Below are 24,076 nucleotides of genomic sequence, written 5' to 3' on the forward strand. Positions count from 1 at the left end.
CACTATGGTTATAAATTCCCTGGCTTTGGAAAATAGAATTTAGACCCCACCAACTCTCGTTGGTTTGTGGAGATTGATTTCACACTGCCTTCCATAAGGAGATTAGAAGGGAAAGGTTGCAAAAATGGACACTTTTTGCCTTCCTCGTCCTCAGCATGCCAAAGCAGAGGAACACAAGTCATCTCTTGTCCGCATGGCCATCTACACAGGTTCCCTCTAACCCTTCCACCTAGCCAACCTCCGTATTTCTGTTAAGATTTTTTTTTTTTAAAGTCAAATAAAAAAAGTCACCTCACTTCCAAGGCAAAGAATTACAAATTCCATTTACAAAACCTCTGGACTCGCCATCTTCCTATGCAAGAAGGTCCTTCCTTTCCCCCAGAGCAGGCACACAGTCCTGTTATTGTGGAAGACAGATAGGAAAGCCTTGCATGGGCCGCCCTCCCCCACCCCCTCCACCTCCCTTCTGAGGCCGTGTGTTTCTAAAGGTCCTAGGAGGAACCAGAGGAGATCGAAAAGGGTGTGTCTGCAGTTGGGGAGGGAGTGCGGTGTCGGAGATTCTAGGGATCCACCTACTTTGCCATTCCCCTCTACTGGCTCCAGGAGCGAATTCATCTCCAAATGAAATATTAAAAGCAAATGGGGGCAACTGGCCTCTTTCTGTGGACCACATACCTTTCTGGTACCTTTCCTCCTCCCAGGGAAATAGGGTTAGCTTAAGCCATAAAAGCCTAGCAAACAAGCGAAGATGAAAATGCGCATCTCCTTTGTGCTAATGAACTAATCATTTCCCATTTGAGCTTTCTTCTGAGACAGATTGGACCGCAGTTATGGGAGGGAGAGCGTCTTCGGTCCTTCCACATGCCACCAGCTTTGTCATTCCTAACGTTTAGTTCTGAGGGCTTAAATATGTTGGTTTCCAAAATGCAAATGAAAAGCTAAAGGATCAACATAAATAAAATAAAACTTTATTTTTAATAATAAAGTTAATGCCCCCAGTCAGGAAGCAATAGCACGTCATTCCTTTAGCAGTACAAACAATCTTTTATCCAAAAGAATACATTGGGTTTTATTGTGTCATTTGTCTGAATACAGACTCAGTGGAATATCTAAATGATACCCTGCTCTGAACTCCAAGTTGAAAGTAAGTTTTTATTATACTTGAGGGAAACAATGGGTTCAGCTGCTTATTGCAAAGAGCAATTGCCAAGGGAGAGTTAAACTCAATTACTGTAACCATACTGAATAAAAAATACTGCCAAGAACAAAAATACGCCTGGGTAAAGACAGCCACTGAATAAAAAAAATCGACATAAAGCGTATCAAATATTTATTTATCTGGGCAACAAAGGACTATGATACATTGACAGGCATGGAAACTACCGCCAGCGCAACTCAGCACAGCACATCTAGAACTGCTTCCAATGTGGCCAGTGAAGACGCAGAATACCAGGTGGTCGCAAATGCTTGAAGTTGAACAAAAAGAGAGAGAGGAAGAGAGAGAGAGAAAGAGAGAGAGCACAGAGAAATCCCTAACCCTTGGTTTAAAGACAATATTCATTTATTGCTCAGAGGACGCTTTTCAGGGAGCACATTGAACTCAAATAAACTTTATTTTTCTCCCCACGATTCCATAGGAGGGTTATCAAACCATTAAAAAGAAAAATCTCTCCAATGATGTCCCAATATCACTCTGTTTTTCCTTTCAGTTCAATGAAAATCTAAATGTAATACTAATTATATATAAAATTTTATTTTACTTTTAAAAAGTTTTGTTCAGCTGTTTCATTATCATTGTTAACATGCTACCAAGGGGCTAAATTCATGAATTCCAGAAGGGGGGGGGGAATCACCCAAACCCTGGGGTTCTAAGTAAGTAAAACCACATGAAGAACTAATAGGGAGGATCCAAAACCCACTAAACAGGAGGTAAACGAGATCACCAGATAAATAAAAAAAAGGTTTAAAACAGACTCACCATATTTACAAATCCCATTAAATTACACATAAATAAATATATACAGAGACGTGAACACTGATTCCCTTATAGAAGTGTGGATTGTGTCATCAGAGGAAGTTCAAGTGGGCACCTTGCAGAGACAACTTCTACAACTGAAGACAGGACATAGAACTTCTGTATTTGTGTTCAAGTTTATTCACAATACTGATAAAAATGTCATTATCCTCTTTGCCTTTTTTTAAGTATGGCTACAATCTGAAGTATGCAAGGGAAGGCGATGAGTTAGTCCCATGAAGCTCATATACTTTTTAAATTTTTTTAACGTTCTTTTTTTTAGAAAAAAAAGTTTTAATGTTTTTTGTTGATTTGATTTAAAAAAAAAAAAAAAAGGTTCACAAACGCGACAGAACTTTTCTTTGCTGGCTTCAGGACCTGTTCTGTTCTTTTAGGCTCCAGATGAGGGAAAGGGAGTGTTGGTGCTGATGGGGAAGTTGAGGCAGGGCGCTGAGTAGGCAGCAGCTGCCTCACTGGCAGTCGAAAGAGCAGTCCCGGGGACCGGGGACGAGGGGCGGCGCGGCAGCGCGGCGTAGCAGCAGCAGAAGGAGTGGCTGGTCCCGGAGCTGTCACCTGCCGGGTGGGGGAAGGGCGAGTGGGGGGCGCGGGCCGGTGAGGCGGGTGGGCTCAGGGTGGGAGGAGAGCCTCACTTTCTGTGTTTCTCTTCTTTGTCACTGCTTTTGGCGCTGTTGTCCGTGTGGCTGTTGGGGTTGTTGCTGAGGTACATTTTGTCCATGGCCTTGAGGGCCTCGGTGAGATAGTTCTGCAGGGCGGTGACTGCGGCACACACCGCCGGGCTGCCGAAGCCATGGGAGATGAGGTTGAAGTGGGTCAAGCAACTCTGGATGCCAGGCTCCAGGATAGGGTTGGGCCGCGAGTTCCCCAGGGGAGATCGGTCCTGAGCCAGCAGGTCAGTGAACTCTTTGCAGATCTGTCTGCATTGAGAACAGAGAGTAAGGTGAGGCTCCAGTCAGGCCTTAGAGGCAGAGGAAAAAGCATCTCTCCCTGCAGTCACCTCTGCCACCTAGGCCTCCCACCCACCACTCCCAGGACCCTAGACCAGGTACTCAGAAGGATGAAGCCTGTCACTGTTAAATCATCTCTCCTCCCTTAAATGAATCCCCTACCAACCTTAAAAAAGACCTCCCTTCTCTCCCCACCTCCCACCCCTCAGGCACAACAAACTTCTGCCTAGATCTTTTTCATTCATAGCAAACACCCTGAACAGAGAAAAGCATCTTACAGGCTAGATGAGGACAAAGTAAAGTTGCACCGGAAGTGAGAGGAAGTGAGAAACACAAGTGTCCCTCTTCAGGACTGGAGAACCATCTGTTTTGCTTTTCAAAATATCACCAGAGTTGGCCTCCCACACCCCCAAAGGAACCACAGTCAGAGCTGGTGGACTGGTGTCTGCTCTCACTCACCTCCAAACCAAGTGAGGTTTGAATTTCGACAAAAAGGCATGCTTGGCTTTTTAAAAACAACAAGCTGGGCTGGGGAGAGAGCTCACTGGTTAAAGGGCTTAACCATGCAGATAAGGACCTGAGTTCGGATCCCTCAGAACTCAGGCAAAAGTCCACCTTGAAGGCTTATATCTTCTACCCCAAGACAGGGGTGCCCCAATGATTTGGTGGGCAACAAATCTAGTAGAAAAAAAAACGTGAGCTCTGGGGTCAGTGACAGACTGTCTCAAAGACCCAGGAAGTCTGTCTGGCCCGGGAAGCCAGCTCTAGCAGGTCTTCCAGAGATGGTGACCCAGGAAGCAATGTCACCAGGCCAGAAACCATCCCACCCAAGCCTCAGCCTTCATAATTCTCGGCTGCAGTGCCCTCCGCCGACACCAGCTTTGGATAATTAAGGACTTCTAAACAAGCCTTTTAAATTTCCAGAAAACATATCAAGACAGTCGTTTTCTTTTCAATCTGGAGAAGTCTATTTTGCCCAGACACCTATGGGAAGATAAACCTGGGCCATCTTGAAACCTGTTTGACAGCTTACCTGTAGGCTAAAACTGCAGGTAAGTGTGACTGTGATGCTGTCTGTGTGTGTGTGTGTGTGTGTGTGTGTGTGTGTGTGTGAGAGAGAGAGAGAGAGAGAGAGAGAGAGAGAGAGAGAGAGAGAGAGAGAGAGAGAAACACTTTTGAGGCTAGAAGAGAATGGAAAAATGGAATCCAGATTAGAGGTGAAAGTAGGGCAGTGTCAGGACTGCACCTATTGCAGGTCCCAGCTTAATCTTTGCCCTTGGAGAACATACTGATAAAAGACAAAATGTGGACCTAGGCGAGCCTGGTTGGTACCTTTGAGCACTTGACTCTGTTTTTTGGTTTTTGTTTTTTTTTTTGTTTTTAATGAAACAATGTTGTCACAAATCCCACACCCTTTCAGTGAAATGCCGGCCACATAACCACGCACACTCCCATTCATTTAAAAGTTAGCAAATAAGAAAGAGACTGGAGTGAGGGGAAACACACGAAGCACACTGACAATGCACTCTGCTTCCTCGGGGAAGCATACTGTGCTCGTTCATGTCTGTGCTCTGCCTTCAGTATTCCCAGCAAAAGCTGCCCCATAAGAATGGAAAAGAGAAGGCAGAAGCTAAGATTCTTTCGACAGTGAACAGCCTAGACCCAGCAGAGGTAAATGCCTTACTTTGTAGCCAGGAGCATGTTTTTTCTTGTCACTTGCTCATTGGGATCGGAATGTTGTCGGTTGAGAAATTCCGCTACTGCTTTGGCAGGAAATTCAGTTTCGCACACGTACCCAAAGTCCCTGGCTAGGTGGACTGCTTCTCCTGGCAAGAGGTAGGAGGAGGGAAGTAAGGGCCAGAGAAGGAAGAAATTGGGATCAAAGTTCCCTTCCCTCTCCACACCCAACTCCCTTAAGTTTCTTCCCTAAAAGTTGGAAGGAACAGAATCCCCTTGTTTTCTTACTTTAGACATTTTTACTCTGTGAGACCTGGAGTCTACTCACCCGTAAAAGTGAGTTGGCTTACAAGGTCAAAATGGTTTGAAAATGTTAATCCTCCCCTATTGCCCCCTACCCATCCCTAACTAGTTTCCCCAACTTCTGTTTGAAAATGGCCCTGCTATCCCAACTCACACCCATCAACACATTCATCCATGATGTTTCATAATTACTCCTCGAGCTTTTCAGCAAGGGAACCAACTGAGAGTTTACATTTTAACTTGATCACATATAATTATCTGTTCATCCAAGCCGATTAACCAGGAGGATTTGAGGGTCACTCCACTGAGTCTGTCTGTGTTGTTGATTTTCGAATCTTTGGTTTTAATTTCCTGAACCAGTTGGTTTTTACTGCAGGGCTTCCTGCCATTAGCTCCAGCTCCGGAAGAACGCATGCGCCAATTAGAGCATCAAAGCCCTCTCCGCAGAGCTTGTTTCCATAAAATGGAGCGGATCACAAACAATAACAGCTCTCCAGAAACTGCCTCCCCACTGCAGCGCAACCCCCAGACCCAGACCAACCCTCACACTCCATCCTCAGCTGCCACCACCATTTTCATGATGTGTAATTTGGGGGGTAGGATATGAACAGTGGGTTTTCTACAGACTACCATTATTTTAATATAATGTAGCTGTATTTGAATTTTGGGACCTGAACAATGGCTGGGGTTGCTTTTTCTTTTTTAAATTACATTATCATCATATCCAACACCATTTAACACATGGAAATCATAGAATTCCTCCTCAGAAGCATTTGTCAGATGCTTTCTAGAAACTTCCAAAAAAAAAAAAAACCAAAAACTTGTATGCAATGGGCAGTATCTCCCCCAACACACTATGCAAATAAGATAAATCTGCCTCACTGAAATACGAATGCAGGCCTTAAATCTGCCTGGGAATAATAAATCACTATCTTTTTAGTTTACTATTAACATGAGATATAACAGGCCATAAAGAAAAGCACAAGAAAATCATGCATTCACCCCAACCCTGAATCCCAACCTTACACCAACTGAATATCAGAAAAAGTTAGGAATCTAGGAGGCAGGAATGTGAGCAGATTCTGGTGACAGGCTTTGTATAACTGGACAGAGATGGTGTTTTGGCTTAAGGAATTTGGAAGGGCATGTGCTAAGAACCTGCCACAAGAAACTCTTTGAAAATGTGTCTGCCTCTTTCTGTATCTGACAATCCAAATTCTAAAATTGCTCACTTCCTGGAGAGAAAGAAGCACAGTGAAGCAAGAGACAAGAAAGTGTATGTTTGGAAAACAACAACCTACAAGGGCTTTGAACCCTGAGCTTTCAGGATGGTCTTAAATCAGGATGCAGGTCAAAGATTCCGAAATTAATTCAGGAAGTAATGGTCACGCATTTCTCAAATGCAGATGTCAGAATAACTTAGGTGATTTACCACTGAGCTCTTGAGGGGAGGCAGGAACCCGGAGAGTGTGTAACTGTTAGATTTGAGCATTGTTTAGGGCAGATTTGTGCTGAGGACAAGATAATTTTGTGGTAGAGAGGAGGAGCAACATATAGGCATGAGGTTTTGTTTTGTTTTGTTTCTTGCTTTTCCTTGACACGCCAGAATTCTGCTCACTTCCAGTTATAGTTATATTCCATGGAAAGGTGAAACCATCCAAGTACACAAAACACACTCAAACATCTGGCCACTAAATATTATCCATTTGCCCAGACAACAATTCCCTTCTAGTCAGCGAGTGGATTCGCTTACCTTCCACTAGTGATGTAAGCAGGGTGACGTTGGCAGCTTTGCGTCTCCCTGCTGGCAGATTTAATCCTATTTTATCCAGTTTTTCTCTTAAAGATCTTCCTCCATTCTTAGACTTCGCTCTGTTTCATAAACACGTGGAGACGGGGATTTAGAAAATGCTGACTTGCTCTTCGTCACATTAAAGCCATTTTGAATACTTTCTCAAACATGTTCTTAAAAACTGAGAGGCATGACCCCAAGGCAGGGGACAAGAACCTAAGGAACTAACCGTACAGAAAGATCGCCTATGATATTGTCCAACTGTAAAGCACCCACTGTGTTCAGTTACAGTTGCAACTATTGTGGCAGGTTGGGAGCTTTTAACTTTCCAGTTCTCTGAAGAGCAACACACACACACACACACACACACATCTAAACTCTAGAGTTGGAAGTATTCTTGAGATCAGCTGATTACTGTGTGTTTTCCCTGTTGCTACAAGAACATAAACCCCAGTGGGGTCTTTAAATTGTCTTCACAAGGTCTGCTGTTAAGTTGTTCCCAGTAACCAAAGTTATCATCATGCGCGCATTTCATGTCCTGGCTTTGGTCCCAATGGGGAATGCATCTCGACAACTGTTTACATGCCATGCCAGGAGCGTAACTGGAAATGCCAAAAGGATGACGCCTGATACCAGCCTCCAAAAATCGCCCCGATTTCAGAGACAATGGAGGCACTTCTAAATAGATGTCTAAATAGACTCCCATAATCAGAAAGTGGTTAAGATAAATTGTTTAAATAAAACAGCAAATTAATTAATTTCAGATTTTATTCCCTACTCAAGTGGTTCTTTAATTGTGTGGATTAGATTATACTCCCTTAGGTAAGCAGGCTCCGATACTGGTGATGGGGGAAGGGGAGGAAAAAGCAGAGGGCAGAGAAAGATCTGTGGCAGTAAAAGAGCTCAGGGAAAAAAACAAATGACTGAACGAAGACGCTGGTATTAATTCTGTAAAAACCCTCTAAGAGGATGTAGGTGGGCTGTACCCACCAAGGCCCAACTCCGGGGGGGGGGGGAGTTAGGCAGTGAATTACAGGTCTTATATGGAGAAGATAGTAAGAGACATACTTTTTGGTCAAAACTAACAGTAAGCCTACAACTCACACCATTGGGTAGACTTCAAAGATGGAGAAGGACACACAACTGGCTTTGAGGAAAGAGACCCTCTGTCTACCTGGCCCGTGTGAAATCTTACCTACTAAAGGGCTCTCAGGAAGGTGAGAATCCTATGTTAACGGATGCAGTCCCCCGAGAGCGACTACATAATAGAAACTGGAAATGTGCCCTGAACACTGCCTGTCACACATCACAGTAAATCAGAAACCTCAAAAGCCAGTGCCTCTGGCACCACCAAGACTGGGGTTGGGGGTAAGGGATGCCTTCAGGAGGGAGATGCCAGCAACCAGTGTAGGGGAAGCATGCGGTAAGCAGAAGTCATTCTCTTGCTTTACTTGGGAACCAGCCTCCACTCAAGGGCGGCCGGTTCCCATCAGAGTCCCTACAGTGTGGTAAGCCAAAGCAAGGAGCCCAGAAGTTTTCCTGAGCTTGTAACCTGTGCACAACCAGGGAAAAGGCAGCTGCACGGCGCCCCATGGCTGCCAAGGCAGGGACTGAGCCCGCAGCAGTGAGAGCTGCGCGTGCGTGCTGAAGAAAGCCGAGTCCCCGGAGTGCGCAGGCGCGCCGCCTCACTCTTTTCGCCCCCACCTCTCACTCCTAGCCCCGCCCACCAGGCTCCCCTCTCCTCACCGCCCCTTTTCCTGCCCGCGTGCGGGACCGCTACTGCCCCAGCGCAGGCGCACTGGGGCCGCGTCCGCAGGGCGGGGCGGGGCGGGGCAAGGTGGGCGGGGCCGGGCCTCACCTCCGCAGCACTCCGCCCAACAGCGACGCGTTGAGACACTCGGGCGGTGAGAGGCGTCGCTGTACTTCCGCCACCGTGACCTTGTACTTCGAGGTGGAGCTGAGGAGCGACAGGCGACCCGGAACTGAACAGAAGACTTCGTTGGGGTTCACCACGCCACCGAAGAGGTTGTCCTTGTTGATGGGGATGGCGGAGACGGCGTTGCTGTTGGACTTGGACAGGGACACAGGGCCTGCGGAGACAGACGCGCGTGTTGAGGGGACCGGCCGACCGCGCGCTGCTCAGCTCAGGAATCCCGCAGCGGCTTCCTGCCATCAGCCTGGCTGCAAGCTGTCTAGAGGTGGCTGGTGCTGTCGCTACCCCCGGGGCTCGCGGAGGGCTCCGGAGAGATGGAGATGGTGTTTGTTTGGGGAGACAGCGGGTGGGTTTCATGTGCAAACCCCAGGGCATGGTTGATGTGGTCCGGGTTTTGTGGACGAAAGGCTCAGTGCGGGGGGGGGGGGGAATTGCCGTTAAAACCAGCGGATAGTTTCGATGGCTGCAGCAGCCAGTAAATGAACATTCCATTTAGCTGACTGGCAAGTGGCGGATTCTGTTGTCACACACAACACGAACGTCTTTTCATCGATAGACACTTATGCTTCATTTTGAAAGACACTCGGGTTTTGGAGACCATTCCAAACCCAGTTTTGAACGGGACTCAAGAATAGGCCTACAGCTGAACACTAGGAATGCATCCTTTTGTTGAGCAAAGACTAAATGAACCCTGTCTGCCTAAGTCCCTTCAAAGGGATGGGGGGGTAGGATATACAATCAGTTAAAACCATAAGCTCTTCATTGTTGGACCTACCATTGTTAGAAAACAAATTCAAGCAAAACGAGGGGTCCATTTCTAAACACCAATATAATTCAGATGCATCGGCAACCATTTAAGTACAATGCATTTGAGTCTTAAAATTCCACATGGAGGCATATAATAATAAACATACAGTCTCATCACAACGCTTCTCATGTATTTTTGGTATTGTTGTTTGTTTTGTTTTGTTAATGGGGATATTCTAGTCGTATGGGGAGGTGAGGGGCTCTAGGTTTTGGATAGATCACTTGTGACATTAATAGCTCTGGGGAGGCTAATAGAGACAATAGGAGTTAAACGAACTCTTGAGAGATTACTAATAAAAGAGCCAATTATCATGTCGACTTGGAAAGAGCACCTCTTAAGATTTATCCCTTGCACATCTAATTTGACATGACAAAGACTTCACAGATGCAAAAATGAAACTTTAAACTAGCTAACAATATACTGATTGGGGTTAGAAATGAGAACATTTTCTCTACCATCGTCCTCTGGTGCGTGCCTAGAACCCTGAAATTATTTCTCCCATAACAACAACAACAACAAAAATACTGCTACTGCATTTAATGCAAGAAACTTTATTTCTACTCACTAAGCACAATGCAGATGATAAATTCATTCAAACCATGTAACACATTTTTTAACAATTTCTTTTCTAAATACGTAGGTCAATAGTGACATCTTCAAGATGCCACTTTGACCAAAAACTAAATTTTTGTTAACCTAATTCTCCAAGTTTTAAAGCCCTGAGACTCCATCAAGAGACTAGAAACAAAATCAGAGAGCATGCAAGTTTTCTTCCCCCAATAGAGTGCTGTTTTTCATCTGTCTTTTCATTAATATTAAATTATTTGTATTATTTCAGCTTGATACACTTTTTAACCCTCATGGCCTTTAACTCCACACAATGAATTAACGATGAAACCATTTCCAAATTGAAATGCCACTTCCAAATCAGGTCAACTATTGCACATTTCATTTTGTTCAAATATGATTAAACTGAATTCAGCGCTGAAATCATGGTCTGAACAAAGCTAGCCTGTTGCCATTACCAAGATCCCAAAAGCCGCTTCTTTAAGCGCTGTTCTTCTATGCCTATCTATTTGCTAATTCTGAGCCTTTAGGAAATCCTATTTGAAAAAAAATAAATACAGCCCAGCAAGTTCTTTTAAATAGCACTCTGCCTGTAAGGACATGCTTGGAATGCAGAAGGAAATGGCTTACCTTTCTTAATTACAGTTTGATCTGGGATGTTAATACCCGGGTCTTCTACATGCTGCAACAAAAGGATACACATGAATGTAAGTGTATAATCAAAACAAAAGGAAATGAATATTCCCTGGAAGGTGGGGGAGGGGAAGGTGGAGGATGGGAGTGCCCCCCCCCATAATGACATTTATATATAAACATCTCATCTTGGCTTACTGAATTTAGAGATTTAAAACTCGAGAGGTTTCACTGTACGCCCACAGCCCATTCCTCCCTCCCTCCCTCCCCCAGTCCCTGCAGATAATCCACGTTGAAGAGGACGGGGAAGGGGAATAAAACTTTCTTTGAAAATTAAATGAAGTTTGGGAGTTCCTAATCTGTTTCACAGGCAGCTCAACCTTTAGAAATGCACCTAGCTTTAGCTGCTCTGCAGCTCTGGAACCTCGGGGGATTCCAGTGTCCAGGCAGCCAAGGCCAAGGAAACACAATAGAAGAAATGACAGGGGCGGGAGCAACAGCAGAGTGTTGGAAACCCTGCAGGTAATGCAACAAAGCACCAACACACACACACACACACACACACACCCCTTCACTCAAGGAAAACTAGAAATATATGTTTTTGTTTTTGTTTTCAAAAAAGCTGCTGCCTACAGTAAATCTGGCAGGAATGTGGAACTATGGAACTATCAGGGACAAAAACCCTCTGAGGCTGCCTTCCCGTTGTCCAGCAGCAGTGTAGGGCGCCCCCCCCTTCTCTCTCTCTCTCTCTCTCTCTCTCTCTCTCTCTCTCTCTCTCTTTACAGATGGATGGGTATACGTGTGCATGGGTGTATGTGTGTGTGTGTGTGTGTGTGTGTGTGTGCTAGAACCAAAACGTGATTAGAAAGTAAAATGAAATCATGTTTTCTAATGCAGAAACTGACAGGCAATATAATGTCTGGCTGTGTTTACAAATTAGCACCAGGGTTGCTGAGAGAGAAGATTTCGCAATCGTTACCAAGCACAGGCATTGCCATTTAAAAAACTATTACTTCCTTCTCTAGTCTTTGTCCAACAATAATACTGATTCGAACACTTTCCATTCTGTCTTGGATTTATGCTCCTGTTAATTGTGCCTGATCGCAATGATTCCGGGTGGATGGTACTAAGTTGCTTTATTACAGGTTTTATTATACTCAATGCTCTCATTTGTAACTTGCCTAAAGTGCTTCTGGATTTAAGTATAATTAAATTGAGAAATGTTCAGAAATGACTACTGCTGCAGTTCTTGTGTTTTAACTATATGGGGAAATATGATCCCTTTATGCATGCACCCTAAACCCATAAAGTAAATGTAGTGTGGCATAATACTTTTATTTCTGTTATTTCTAGCTAGACCTTGTCCAAACAGGGAAGACTGTTAAGTTTAAAACCCCACTGAGATATTAATGATTAAATAATTTTCACCATCGACTTGATTTTCTTAAATATTTAGCAGTCATTCTTATTAAAAGTTAACTGTGGCAGCAATGAGAAAATTGAAAACAACCCTTTTCCTGACCCAAATTCCTTTGAAAGATCTTTTTTTTCCTTGAAAGGTGGGGGAGGGTGGGAAGAACAGCAACTGAGTTTCTTGTTTTTATATGATCATTTGGCTAATTTCTCCTACTGACCAATTTCATCACAAAGAGTGACCACACAGCTATGAAGAATCACCACCAACCACAGGATATTTTTTGCAGAAGTAAATCTATTTCCAATACTTAAGATATTATTCCAAGACTTAAGATATTATTTTGCTATTGTTGTGTTCCCAGAAAACAGGCAAAGAAAAGAATTCATAGACTCTATGAGAACGAAAATTAAAATCATCATAACTTCTAGTTTTGTTCAAAATTAATTTTATGAAATATTGCCTCAGATTCACTAAGCATCATTTTCTAAAAACATACAAATATGAACACACACACACACACACACAGCACACACAGCTCACTAAGCCTTGCATTGGATCAAGTGCCTGCTTTCCTGTGTTCCATGCAAGGCTGTTAAGCATAACCAACAAATTTCAGTGATTAACTGGGCTAAATGAGAGAGGTAATAAATTTTCTATTTTCCTGTAGAACTTCAAGAACGTTTTAAATCTGCCAGGCAATCAGGTAAGTTCATGTGGCCGTTTTCCTTACAATCTAATTCAGCAATCATTAAACTGTCAACAGACATACCGCTGCTATATTTGATGCAGTAATTTGAAATAGCATTTAAGCAAAAATCACATCCAGATACATTTCCTTTCCAAAGAAAAGTACCTTTAACAGAAGCCTTTACAGTGTTTAATATATATATATATATATATATATATATATATATATATATACTCTAATTCCATTTCAGGAAGATTGTGAGAAAACCATAAATTTATAGAGCTGAAGTTGAGATGCTGGTTGCAATTTAATTTTAAAAAGTATTTTCAAATTATCAATAGCCTGAGCTACATTGTAAACAGTACATGTGCTGAGGCCGTCCTTATTTAGAAATCATTTTAAACCGCATTTATTGATAACTGAATTAGAACTCAACGCAGCGCCCAATAGTCTCCAAACATTTAATTGAATATGCAGTGTAGCAGATTCTGATAGGCGTTGGGAACCTAGCTAATGATTTATGAGGTCACCACTTAGCACCCCCAGGAAGAGAAGAAAGCTGCATTTTAAGGTCCCTGTGCTTGGATTTGCTACTTGCTTCCCTTTGATCAGGATAGGGGAGGCATAACTTTTGGGTTTCACTAATGCTTATAAAACCCGGTTCAAGGACCTTTTTCCTGAGTCTCTCACACTTTCTTTTACTTTGTGAGCGCCTTTGAGCAGCAGCTCTCTGGGCTAAATTTAACCTCTTTGCTAGAACAGCGAGAAATCCCCACGACACATTCAGCAATGGAATTAAATCCTCCCCCACAATCTACACAATTTATTGTCACGGAGAGGAGACGCTACAATGAAGGGTGACAATCGCCTGATCTATTTCTGTGTTGGCTCGAAGTGGTAACCCAGGTATTGTTGTGCGAGCCCCAGGAAGCATTGTTCTCAATTACTTTTTCATTTTTAAATTCAGTGGTTTAAGTGAGTATCACTTCCAGTCCCAATTATTATTATTGAGGAAAACCAAGGCCCCGCAGGCCTGGGCTCCACGAAGCTTCCGGGAGGGCAGGTGAGCCTAGGGCTGCGTTCCCTCCCCGCGGCCCGCAGCACCGCCTCTTACCGGGACGTCCTCGATGGCGTGAGGTAAGGAGTGGATCGGGAGGTCCCCGAGCCCGGAACCGAGCCCGTGTGGGCCGTGCAGGAGGTCCTCGTGCCGCCGGTAGTCCCTGCGAGGGTCCAGGCCCGACAGCTGGTGGGGTAACCCCCGGTGCGTGTGCAAGAGCCCAGATTCCTGGCTCTGCCTCTGGCCGGGCCAGCCCGGGTGCTGCGGTTGTGGCTGGGCGTGCAGGGGGTTCAGGCTGTAGGGGTCGTTGACGTGGGAGTAAGGATCTTGCGACTGAGGGTAGATGGGCTGGTAGGGCGGGGGGAAGTAGGGAGGCTGGAAGTCGGCATTGGGGGTATGGGACAGCGGCGGGGCGCTGGTGTAGGGAGATTGACCTACAGTGCCCAGCTGGGGCAACCGTGCAGTCCCGTTGCTGGTGCCGTCGTGACGGTCCTGGAAGAAAGCAAGACGAAAGGGAAAGAATAAGAAATGAGCACAGAGCTTTAGCTGCCCCCACTAAATTCATCCCCCAAGCCGTTGTGGGGAAATCACCCATTCCCCTCCTCAGGACGCTGGGGTGGGGGTATCTGCTCTATGTTTGTTCTCATTGGAAAATACCCAAGAAGTGAAGCAGGCCTTTCCAAAGCACGCAAAGAAATCAGAATATGTAAATCCAGGGGTACAGCAGACTCTCCCAGACATTTTTCTCCAAGGAGGAAAGGAGATGCAAAAAGGATGTCCTGTAGTACAGCCCTTAATACCCGCAGTACCAAACCTCCCTTAAGCAAAATTCAAACAGCCACTAAATATTAAACAGCAGAAGCGGCCTTTGCTTTTCCCGGATCTGAACCTGTCTGCCACTGCGTTATTGTTTACTCTTCCTTTAATCTGGAGGGGGAAAATCATAAACCTTCAAAGACTATTACCATTTCACGACTATTTAAATAGAAACATGTTTCGCACAGGGGCCGTAAGAAAGCACACGTTTAAATTACCAGCTTAAAGGCTTTAACTGCATGGTTGAAGTGGGGGGGTCTGTCTTTTCCGCTTCCTCTGTTAGGAGGTTTTTACACGGCAGGGTCGTTTTATGATATGAATGGAGAGTAAGGGACGCCGAGCCAGGGTTTAAAATAGAAAGATCTGCCTTACTGGGTTCTTTTTAAAAGAAAGAGAAGCACCCGGGGGCGGAGGCCCCCGCCCCTTCCACCCCAGCCCCAAAGGGCAAGAGAAACCCCTCAGTTTACGTTCAAAGCAAGCCAAGAGTGGGTTCCAGAGACCCGGAACCCTCCAAGGTTCAGCCTCAAGGCCCCGGGCTAGAGGGACGCACCGGGGCGTCTTTCACTCCCCTACAGACGGATTAAGCTCAGACGTGGAGAGCGGCTCTGGAACAAGCGAAGACACAAGGAAATAAAGATGAACCAGGCGAGAAACTGGCCCAGGGAAAGAGCTGCGGGGTAGGTTTGCGTGAGCCGAGAGGTCCAGCAGGAACAAGGTAGTGACGACGCGTTGGATTTGGGGATGGAAAGAGTCAGAGTAAGGAGGAAAGGGGGGGATAGGAATGCAAACGGAAAGAGTTGTCCACAAGGAACCCGGGCCGAGAAGCCCTGGATCTCGGGCAGTAACTCGGCTACGGGTTTCGGGAACAGAATTCCTAAGGAAACAGGGATGGGTGGGGGTGGGGTGGGACTCACCATAGCTGAAAAACTGTGAACTAACATCTGCGAAGAGTCTGGGGTAACCAGTCAGGGTGGAAAAAAACAAAAACAAACCAAAAATGCCAAAAACCACCACGCCAGGAGCACCCGGCTGCCCGAGAGAGCCCCACACAAAAGACTCCGAGAGCCCCGCGACACCCAGGACTCCAGTCACCGCGCGGACGCTCCCGCGAGCGCCGGAGCCTCGCTCGGATCCATCCGAACTTGTACCACCGAGTCGCGCGGCGCCTTCAGCTGGTCGAACCCACGATCCTGCCGCGATCGGTTAGGATTCAAAGTTCTTTAAGAAAAAAAACCAAAAACACCAAACAAAAAAATGCAAAAAGAAAAAAAGAGAGAGAAAGAGAGAAAAGTGTGTGTGTGCGCGCGCGTGTGTGCGTGCGTGTGTGGAGTGTGTGAGTGTTCCTTAATCCGTGTCTCCCCCTCTTTTCTTAGCGGCGGCTTCACTTCAGCTTCTGATAACCGCGCTGGGCAGCGTTCCTGGAGCCTCCTAATAGCAGATATTCATGACTATTAATATTACACGAATACTTAATAAGGGAAGAATGCCTGGAAATCGAGCGTGAAGCGGAGAGGCAACTCGCGCCGGAGCCGGCTCTCAATGCAGTCATTGACGGGAGTCTCAGTGTAGCAAATCGGAGGTGGGGAGAGGGAGCGCGAGAGACAAAAAGCGGGCGACGGAGGGAGCGGGCGAGCGTGCGGGGGGCCGCGGCGCGGCGTCTGGCGAATCACAGCGAAGGGGCAACATTTTAAAAGGTTGCAGGGCCTGCAAAAGTGAAAGAGAAAGAAGGCGAGAGAGGAAGGCCGAGGGGCGAGAACGCGAAGAGGGAGGATGTGTCTGCGTGCGTGCGCGAGAAAGAAAGTGTGGGCGACAGGAGAAGAGAGGAGAGGAGAGAGGGAGGGATGAAGGAGGGATCTCCGGGGAGGAGGTAGGGAGGGTAGGAGGGAGGGAGGGGGAGGAGGGGGCCGAGCCGGAGCTGCGGAGGGGGAGCCCGCGGGGGAGGGGGAGGGGAGAGGAAGCGAGGGAGGACAATCGGACCTATAAGGCTGGGGCAGACCTCGGGATGGAGCGGGGGTCGCGCGCCGCGGGCTGGAGCTCCCGGGACCCGCGCGCGGCTGCCCACCGGGTTCTGCGTCTGGGAGGTGCTTCCCGCCGCTCTCCGACCGCGGGATTCTCTGCTGCGCGGCGGGGCCTGGGACTCGGAACTCGGGTGCCCGCTGACGCGCTGCTCCTCCATGACCAGGCGTCCCGCCTGAGACCGGTCCGCCCGCTTCGCCAACCCTTGTCTTCCGCCCGGTCGCGAGCTGCTTTCCCTAGGACCTCGGGGCCGTGAGCTCCTCGCCTGTGACTGTTCTGATCTCGCCTGGTCCCTGTACCGGGTTCCGGGAGCGGGAGCCCGGACGCAGCCCCGGGCGCGCACAGACGCGAAGCGGCCCAGCCTAGGCGCCTCTGGCAAGGGCTCGCGGCTCCCGGCACAAACCCGTCGGACTGGCTGGGCCACTCCCGCCGACACCCCCTAGATGACAGGGCTAGCTCTCCCCGCGCGTCGCCGCTGCCAGTCTGCCCGGCCGGTTGTCGGAACAAGCGGCACCTCGCCTCTTGCGTGTCCCTGCAGAGCCTCAGCCAAATCAGACAACTCCAAGCCCGCTCGGAAACCCGAAATCCCTGCTCTAGCGCTAGCTAACCCGCCGCCATAAAGTTGTTCAAATTGTCCAGACTTTTTTTTTTCTCCTTTCCTACTCCATTCTCATCACCCACTCACTCTCACCCACCTCCAGAGTCTCTCTGGGGATTCAAATTCATCTCACCCCTACTCCTCGAGACCCCTTGGGTGTGTGGAGCCAGGCGAGGGTTATCAACCCTTCCACTCAGGACCCCGGCAACCAGAACTGAGTTTTAGGTTCCGAGAAAGTAAAAAAAAATCACTAGGCTGGAGAAGGAACTCAGAATCCTAAGAAATGAACTACTCTAACAGAGACTCAGTGGTTCCTAGGCCTCTCGGCAAAAGGCACCCTTAACCTCTAAAACAAAGTGTCTGGTCCTACGTGGGGTCCCCCTCGCCCCTCCTGGCCCGCCACAGGAGCCCCCAGAGATGCGCAGATCCTGGTGGGATGCCACCTAGTGTCCCATCCACCTGGTTGGGAATGGGAAGGGGTAAAGGGGGTGCCAGAAAGGAGAAGGCATAAGATAGTATAAAAAAGGAAAAAGGGAGGGAGTGGGTGACACTTCCTTCACACAAACCCAGTTCCTGATTTTAAGACAGAATTCTTGCCTCTGTGCCCGCGCACAGACGCTTCTACCGGAATCCCCAGCTCAAAATGCCAAAGGGAAAAGAAATAAAGCAAAAGAAGAACAGCAAATGTCAAGACTGCTACATATTTATTTGGAAATCACGGGTCTCCCACCCCTCCACTGCACCATGCACTCATCAACTCCTTTCAATGGGGTTTGTAAAACCAAGGTCGAGGCCCGGCTCCCTGCAAGCGGAAGGTTCTTTTTCCATGCCTCCCTGGCTGTTTCAAAAGTTATGCTCCGGGGCCCTGGGTTTTAAAATGTATCCCCAAGGGGAGTGCTCTGTGGTCCCAGCGGACTCTCGAAAACCGGAGGTGATCCTCAGTCATGCCAGGATTCTCAGGGTCCCGCAGCTAAGAGCCCGCAGGCACAAGTTTCCCCCCTGACACAGAGAGACCAGTGGTGCATCTGCACTCAGCCACCACCATTAAGGTGTGTCCACCCCATAGCTCGGCGGGAGAAACTACTTAGAACTTCAAGGAACGTAGGAGCTAAGGAGTGAGCCCAGAGGCTGATTTGAGGGCTCCCAAGCCGAACTCGCTTACAGGGAGGTGCGGCCCAGGTCAGGGCGAAGGGTGTGGACCCTTCTCCAAATGCAAGAAGGGAACCTCTTTGGAAAGAAAAGAATGAATGAAAGAAAAGGGAATATTAATCTCAGAGAGTAGGTGAAAGGGGGAACATTTTCTTTTTTCTTCCTGCTACTGTGGGTGCCCCTAGATTCTTGTCCAAGAGACACCGGAGTGCACAGGCACGTGCCTAGTTGCCAGCAAGTCTTTAAAAAAAAAAAACCAACAAACACAAGCTTGTCTCTTAGTTCCACTCTCAGGCAAACCCAAAAGTAAGCAGAAAAAAGGGGCGGAAAGTGGGACACGAGCTTCAAAGGACAAAAGTGAAAGAAGCAAGAACCATGTGCACCCTCTCCAGCTTCTCCCCCGTGCTCTTCGGGCGAATTCGAGGGGCGGGCGCAGCGCTGGTGAAAGTTTGTTCCACCCGCATTTCTCAGCTAGCTGCGTGGAGAGGAGGAGGAGAGGAGGGTCGATCTCCAAGCCAGTGGCCGCGAGGATGACTGAGCCGGCGCCGCGCTTACCTCACAGTCTTCGTACTTGATATTATCCGTCAGTTTCCAAAGCATTTTCATGGATCGGCGTGATCGGATTTGCCCCTCTGCGCCTCGCACCCCAGCGGAGCTACTCTCTAGGTTAGCGCAAAGTGCGGGCTGCGGGCGGTGAGCACAAGAGGAGGAGGAGGAGAGGAGGGCGAGGAGGAGGAGGAGGAGAAGGGTAGGAAGGAGGAGGAGGGAGAGGAGGAGGAGGGCCAGGAGGAGAAGGGCGAGGAGGGAGGAGGAGAGAAGGGTTAGAGAGCTCCCGTGTGCGCTCGGAGATCTCCCTCTAATGGTAGAAACTTTTCCCTTTTCCTGCTCTTCACCAACAGCCTAATCGCCTCATTAGCATATCAACAATAGTCCAATTGCTCGCCAGGACCACAATCTGCCGCCGGCCGCTTCGACCCCGGTATAAAGGCCTCTTCAAGCCGCGAACTAGCTCCCAGAGCACACGCCCGCCTGCCTGCTAACCCAACAGCTCTGCCCAAAGCTCCACCACCTTCCCTTGCTCCAGAGGCCCCTACCCCGGTCCAATTTCATCCCTTTTCCCTTCGCCTATCTTCGGATCCTGCCAGCCAAAGATGACTTGGATAAAGCTCCGTAGTACGCAGGGTACCAGCGGCGGCGCCAAGAGACCAACTTTTAGTACCCCCTACCCCAGCTACTACAGCCGCCACTATCCGATCTGCTTTTCGTCCCCGTCCGATTTTATTAGAAACCATTATCCCTTTCGCAATGAATCGAAACCACCAAACCAGGACCAGCAAAGTCACTCCAGGATTTTTGCCTAACTGGAGATCACCTCCGCTTGTGGCTGTTACCCCCTCGGGCTGCAGCGCCCTGGGAGTTTTATTAGCTTTGCGCTTTCCCCCGGGTTGGAGATTTCTGCCAACCGGCTCCGGTGGCTCGGTTGGGGTTTGCGATCTCCTAATTGCTACGTGTAAAATAAAAGTTGTACCCTGAAGAGGTTACTCGACAGCTACGAGGGGTTGAATGATTTTGCTCCCGTCGGTGTGAAGCTGGAGCGAACTGACAATTCATCGGGGTGTTTGGGCAGCAAGGTTTCCCAGGTGCTGCGTGGACTAGAACATAATTCGGCTGGCGGTGCACAGCCGTTTCTGGAGGGAGCCGAAAAGCAGACTCATGAGCGTCTGAGACTCTCCGTGCTGTGTCATACGTGCATCAAAATAAATCATTGGGAATCAACTCTTCCGGTGCTAATCGGCTCCAGTTTTCCCAAGATTCTCCTTTTTAATTAAAGAAGGACGCGATCCTTCCTGATTTGATGTTACTAACGCCGGCGCGTTGGCGGCGCAGTGGCCGGCTGGTGAAGAACCCGAAGGAGACACCCCCTTGGCCAAGCTGACCACTCCCCACTCTCCAATTCCACTCAGGGGCTTACTCGCTCCACCGGGGGACCCTTCCTCCCTTTCAGTAATTATTTTAAAAGTAAGAAAAAAAAACCCTCAAAGACTTTAATGTAATAGTTTGATTCACAGGCATTTTTCTGGCTATTTCCCCACTAGCACTCTAAAAAGTATTTTCGTCTCTTTCTCCTGTTAATTGTAGAGAACTGCTCAACAGCAGCAGATCTTATAAGAGACCTCTGATTCATCTGGTTCTTTTCTCTTTGTTTCTTTTCTCTTTTTCTTTTTGTTTTTCCCCCCAGAAAATCTCTAGGCTAGGCCTTCCCTATTATTTCTATGGTGAATCCATCATGGGAGTGAAAACTTCGTCGAATCCAAGCGTTCAGTAACAGGTGGAAGAAAGGCAAGAGAGGGAAGAAGACCACCCGAAGCTGAAGGGGAGTAATTCTTCCTTCTCCAGATCCTACCTTGCCACACCTCCCCCAAAAAGCCAGAGACATGGCCAGAAGTGACAAGGGAATTTGAATGACTGGGTTCTCCCTAGAGATGGCTTCTCACAGTTAAGCAGTCATTTGGCTGAGGGGTCTAGAAGCTTGGCACCCCACTCCGTCCAGAAAATGGTCAACATTCCAAGCCAGACCCCCCCCCCCCCCCGCAAGATTTTCCCCTAAGGCCTGCTGAGCAGCAAAGTGGCTTGAAACCTGGAGCTCAGCCTCTGGGAGGAGCCAGTACCTCCACTTTCCCAGAGGCAGCGATAGCAGGGTGCCCTGTGACCTGTAGGCCCTGCTCCTAGGCCTTCCAGCATGGGTTTTTACATCCTGCGAACTAAGGCTTGCCAGGGTGCTTGAGGGAACTCTTAAGTTTCGCTTTCTTTTCCTTCCGTTGTGACCTAGAGGGAAAGGCGCTTCAGGGTTTAGATCCTCTCCTATGGAACCCTCATCTCCTCCCCTTTTATTCGCTGCTCAGTGCCCCGCAGACTTCTCTCTCTAAACCAGCTAAGGGCTACTAAACTGTTGTTGTATTCCCGCCAGGGGCACCATTGACGTGCAGATTGGGGCCTGGCAGCTCAGTGCCGCCGCCGCCCGCGGTGTGGGCGCTGATGAAAGAAAGGCTGGGGAGAGCAGTCGGATAGCCCCTGAGCCAGGCGAAGCTCACGCTAGCACGAGTTTCATTACTACAATCCATCTCATTGCAGTCAGTGCCTCATCTGGGCAGGGGCCCTAGTTCCCTGGGACAGCAACGCTAAGCCTGGAGTTAGGGCTGAGGATGTAGGCCTGACCTGAGAAAAAGAACTCTATCTCGAGACAGTGACACCAGAAGAAACAAAGAAACACCAGGACCAGAATTATCTTCTGTCTGATCGTCAACAGCCATTGATTGAGTCGTGGGGGCGGGGGTATGCTCGAGTGACCAAGCCTGGTGGATGTAGTCCCGTGGGACTCAAAGCCACCAGCTCCAGCCTCTTGTCAAACTGTGAGGCTCTCTCAGCAGCAGGCCTTGGGCTCCACCATTCCTGAGGCCTGGTCCCAGCCTCAGCAGAGCCTGCGTGATGGGCACCTTCTCACGCCTTGCAGGGGTCTTCAGAATTTACTGAAAGCTGTCCCAAGCTTCAGCAACCAGAATGGGAGTTAAGCCCACACTGTGTGGGGAGAGTATTTCGGCTTGGAGTAGGACTCCCATCCTTAAAAAGTCAACCTAAGTTTGTGGAAGGAGTATTATTTAGTCGTTTTGACTAGGGAGGGAGAATAAAAACATCCACTTGACAAATAAAAGTAATAAATATAAGAGGAAAACAAACGCAAAGCTTCCTTTCTCCAACTCCTGGAAATATAATGGAGATGACACCTCTCAGAACTTTAGGGCAGAACTCTCAGGCAAAATGAGAGAGGGAGAAAAAAAAGCAAGCCAAACTCCAGGGCCTTGTCCTGGGAGGAGCAAAGTTTTCAGTTCTGGATTTTCTTTGGGAAGGTCGAAGCCTTTGGTTCAAATTGCCCCTTAAGCTTGTGGCTTACAGGATCTCCTCGCTCTAACCAGGCCTCTGTTGGCTGGGGCAAAAACAGGGCCCCGCGGTTCCTATTATGAAATCCCCGACCGGGGAGAGGCGGTGTGCTACTTCAACCTGGCTGGAGCCTCCCTTGTTTCCCTGAAAGGAGAATGTGTGGGAACACGTTCCCGGGCGGGCGCCGGGGTCTGTGGCTCAGGAAAGGCCAGTAAAAAGCGCCCATCCGCCTTGGGATGTCCTCGGCCAAGCAGGGTTACCTTTAACAGGCTCTAGTGCCGAAAATTGCAGTCTTTAGTCACCACCCACAATTCTGTAGTCCAAGAACCAAAAACCCATCCTTGGAAGTCGAATGAGCGAATCGTTAAACTTTGGGCAAAGTTTAAAAAAGTGTCTCTCAAGAAAACGTCACCCGGCTCTATTCAGTCTTCCGGAACCCCTTTCACCCACCCCAGAAGTCCTGCAAATGCAGGGATACTAACCGGACAGGTGCACCAGAACCCCACCCGGTCTCGCAGCCCTGGGGTCTAAGGACGAGGCAGGCCCACACTTCCAGGCCTGCGTCCCTCCCCACTTCTTAATTAGTCATGCACCTAAGTTTCTGTTAGGGTGAGGGTGGGAAAATGGCTGGAGATCAAGGCACAAGTGACCCCAGGGGCCACCTGGCCACCTGTGGAACGTGCGCTGGACTTTTCCCGGACTCCGGCCCGGAGGGCGGCACTCTTGTTCCCCCAGTGCTGAGACTGTCGCCTGCTCAGGTTTACCTAGTCTTCTGTCTCCTGGGAGCACTCTTGGGCGCTGCCAGGCGTGCCTCACCAAGGACTCCCCTGCCCAGGGCCACGGCGCTTCTTCTCCGCCTCCCCGCTCCCGGCCCCCTCCTCCGCTCCACCCCCGCCCACCTCGGCTCCAGCCAAGGCAAACCCCCGTACCTGCCAGTCCCCCATTTTGGCAAGTATGGACATCGCGTCTCGGCGCTCCAGGCGACGGATCCCCGCCGGGCATGGGCTGGAGGGCTCTGCCTGGCCCGCTCCCTGGAATCGCTTAGGCAAATCCTCCTTTTTTTACCTGCTCACCAACATCTCACCTGGTCATAAAGAGCTGGGTTGCTACCTGCCGACGCATGCGCGCTGGCCTAGGAATTTACTCCGCCAGCCCTAGTCCCAGCACCTCTCAGAGCTGACCTGGGAAGTGATGGATTTATAGCCACGGCAATCTCACCATCAGCTCCAGCTTTTTCCAACAGCCCTAACCCGCTTTCCCGGTCAGTCCCTGGCCAGTGAACCGAAGCCAGGGACTGGCTGCTGAAGGCTGCTGAGTCCCACGCGAGTGTGAGCGCGTGTTTGAGCAGTCGTGTAGTGGGGACGTCTGCAAGCTCATTCCACCTTTCCCTTGGCCCCGGAACTTTTGGGTTAGAGGTGGGGGAAGGGTTGAGGGGGATGGGCCAGACCCGAAGAAGGGCCCAGACCTAGAGTCAGGGCACACCTGGACGTTAGCGATGGGAAAGGGTCCCCGCCCCCTCCTCCTCATCCGCCCACGGGCTTCAAGGCACGGCCTGCCTTAGCGGATCTGGCTGCCACCCCCAGGGCGGCCTCCGCGGTGGATTCCAGATCAAATGTTGCTCAATAGGTGAAGATATTCGCAATTCTGCTTCATTTCTGTCTCCGAGATTCAGTCTCCTTCCATGGGCAGAGGAGTCGGGTTACAACT

The 24,076-nt window shown here is 48.8% G+C and overlaps 1 protein-coding gene and 1 long non-coding RNA gene across 6 annotated transcripts; one reads left to right on the forward strand and one right to left on the reverse strand.

The window, feature by feature from the left end:
• Positions 1 to 1,313: 1,313 nt before the first annotated feature.
• Tfap2a (transcription factor AP-2 alpha) lies at positions 1,314 to 23,457 on the reverse strand. Of its 5 annotated transcripts, none has more exons than XM_048422215.3 (7): positions 23,299 to 23,457; positions 13,912 to 14,346; positions 10,690 to 10,741; positions 8,610 to 8,841; positions 6,713 to 6,831; positions 4,664 to 4,805; positions 1,314 to 2,949 (listed from the first exon to the last, which is right to left on the reverse strand). In XM_048422215.3, the coding sequence occupies exons 1-7, from the start codon at positions 23,329 to 23,331 to the stop codon at positions 2,661 to 2,663; spliced, it is 1,302 nt and encodes a 433-aa protein (XP_048278172.1). In that variant the 5' UTR covers positions 23,332 to 23,457; the 3' UTR covers positions 1,314 to 2,660. The 5 variants fall into 5 exon arrangements, with proteins under 5 accessions (XP_048278172.1, XP_048278056.1, XP_085555536.1 ...); XM_048422099.3 differs by lacking the exon at positions 23,299 to 23,457 and adding an exon at positions 18,989 to 19,174; XM_085699410.2 differs by lacking the exon at positions 23,299 to 23,457 and adding an exon at positions 16,733 to 16,980.
• LOC146892042 (uncharacterized) lies at positions 17,049 to 20,279 on the forward strand. Its single transcript, XR_015005154.2, has 2 exons — positions 17,049 to 19,099; positions 19,333 to 20,279. It is a non-coding gene; the product is annotated as an uncharacterized LOC146892042 (long non-coding RNA).
• Positions 23,458 to 24,076: the final 619 nt, after the last annotated feature.

The sequence above is a fragment of the Myodes glareolus genome, chromosome 14 (assembly GCF_982192425.1).
Source record: "Myodes glareolus chromosome 14, mMyoGla1.1, whole genome shotgun sequence".
Classification (NCBI taxonomy): domain Eukaryota; kingdom Metazoa; phylum Chordata; class Mammalia; order Rodentia; family Cricetidae; genus Myodes; species Myodes glareolus.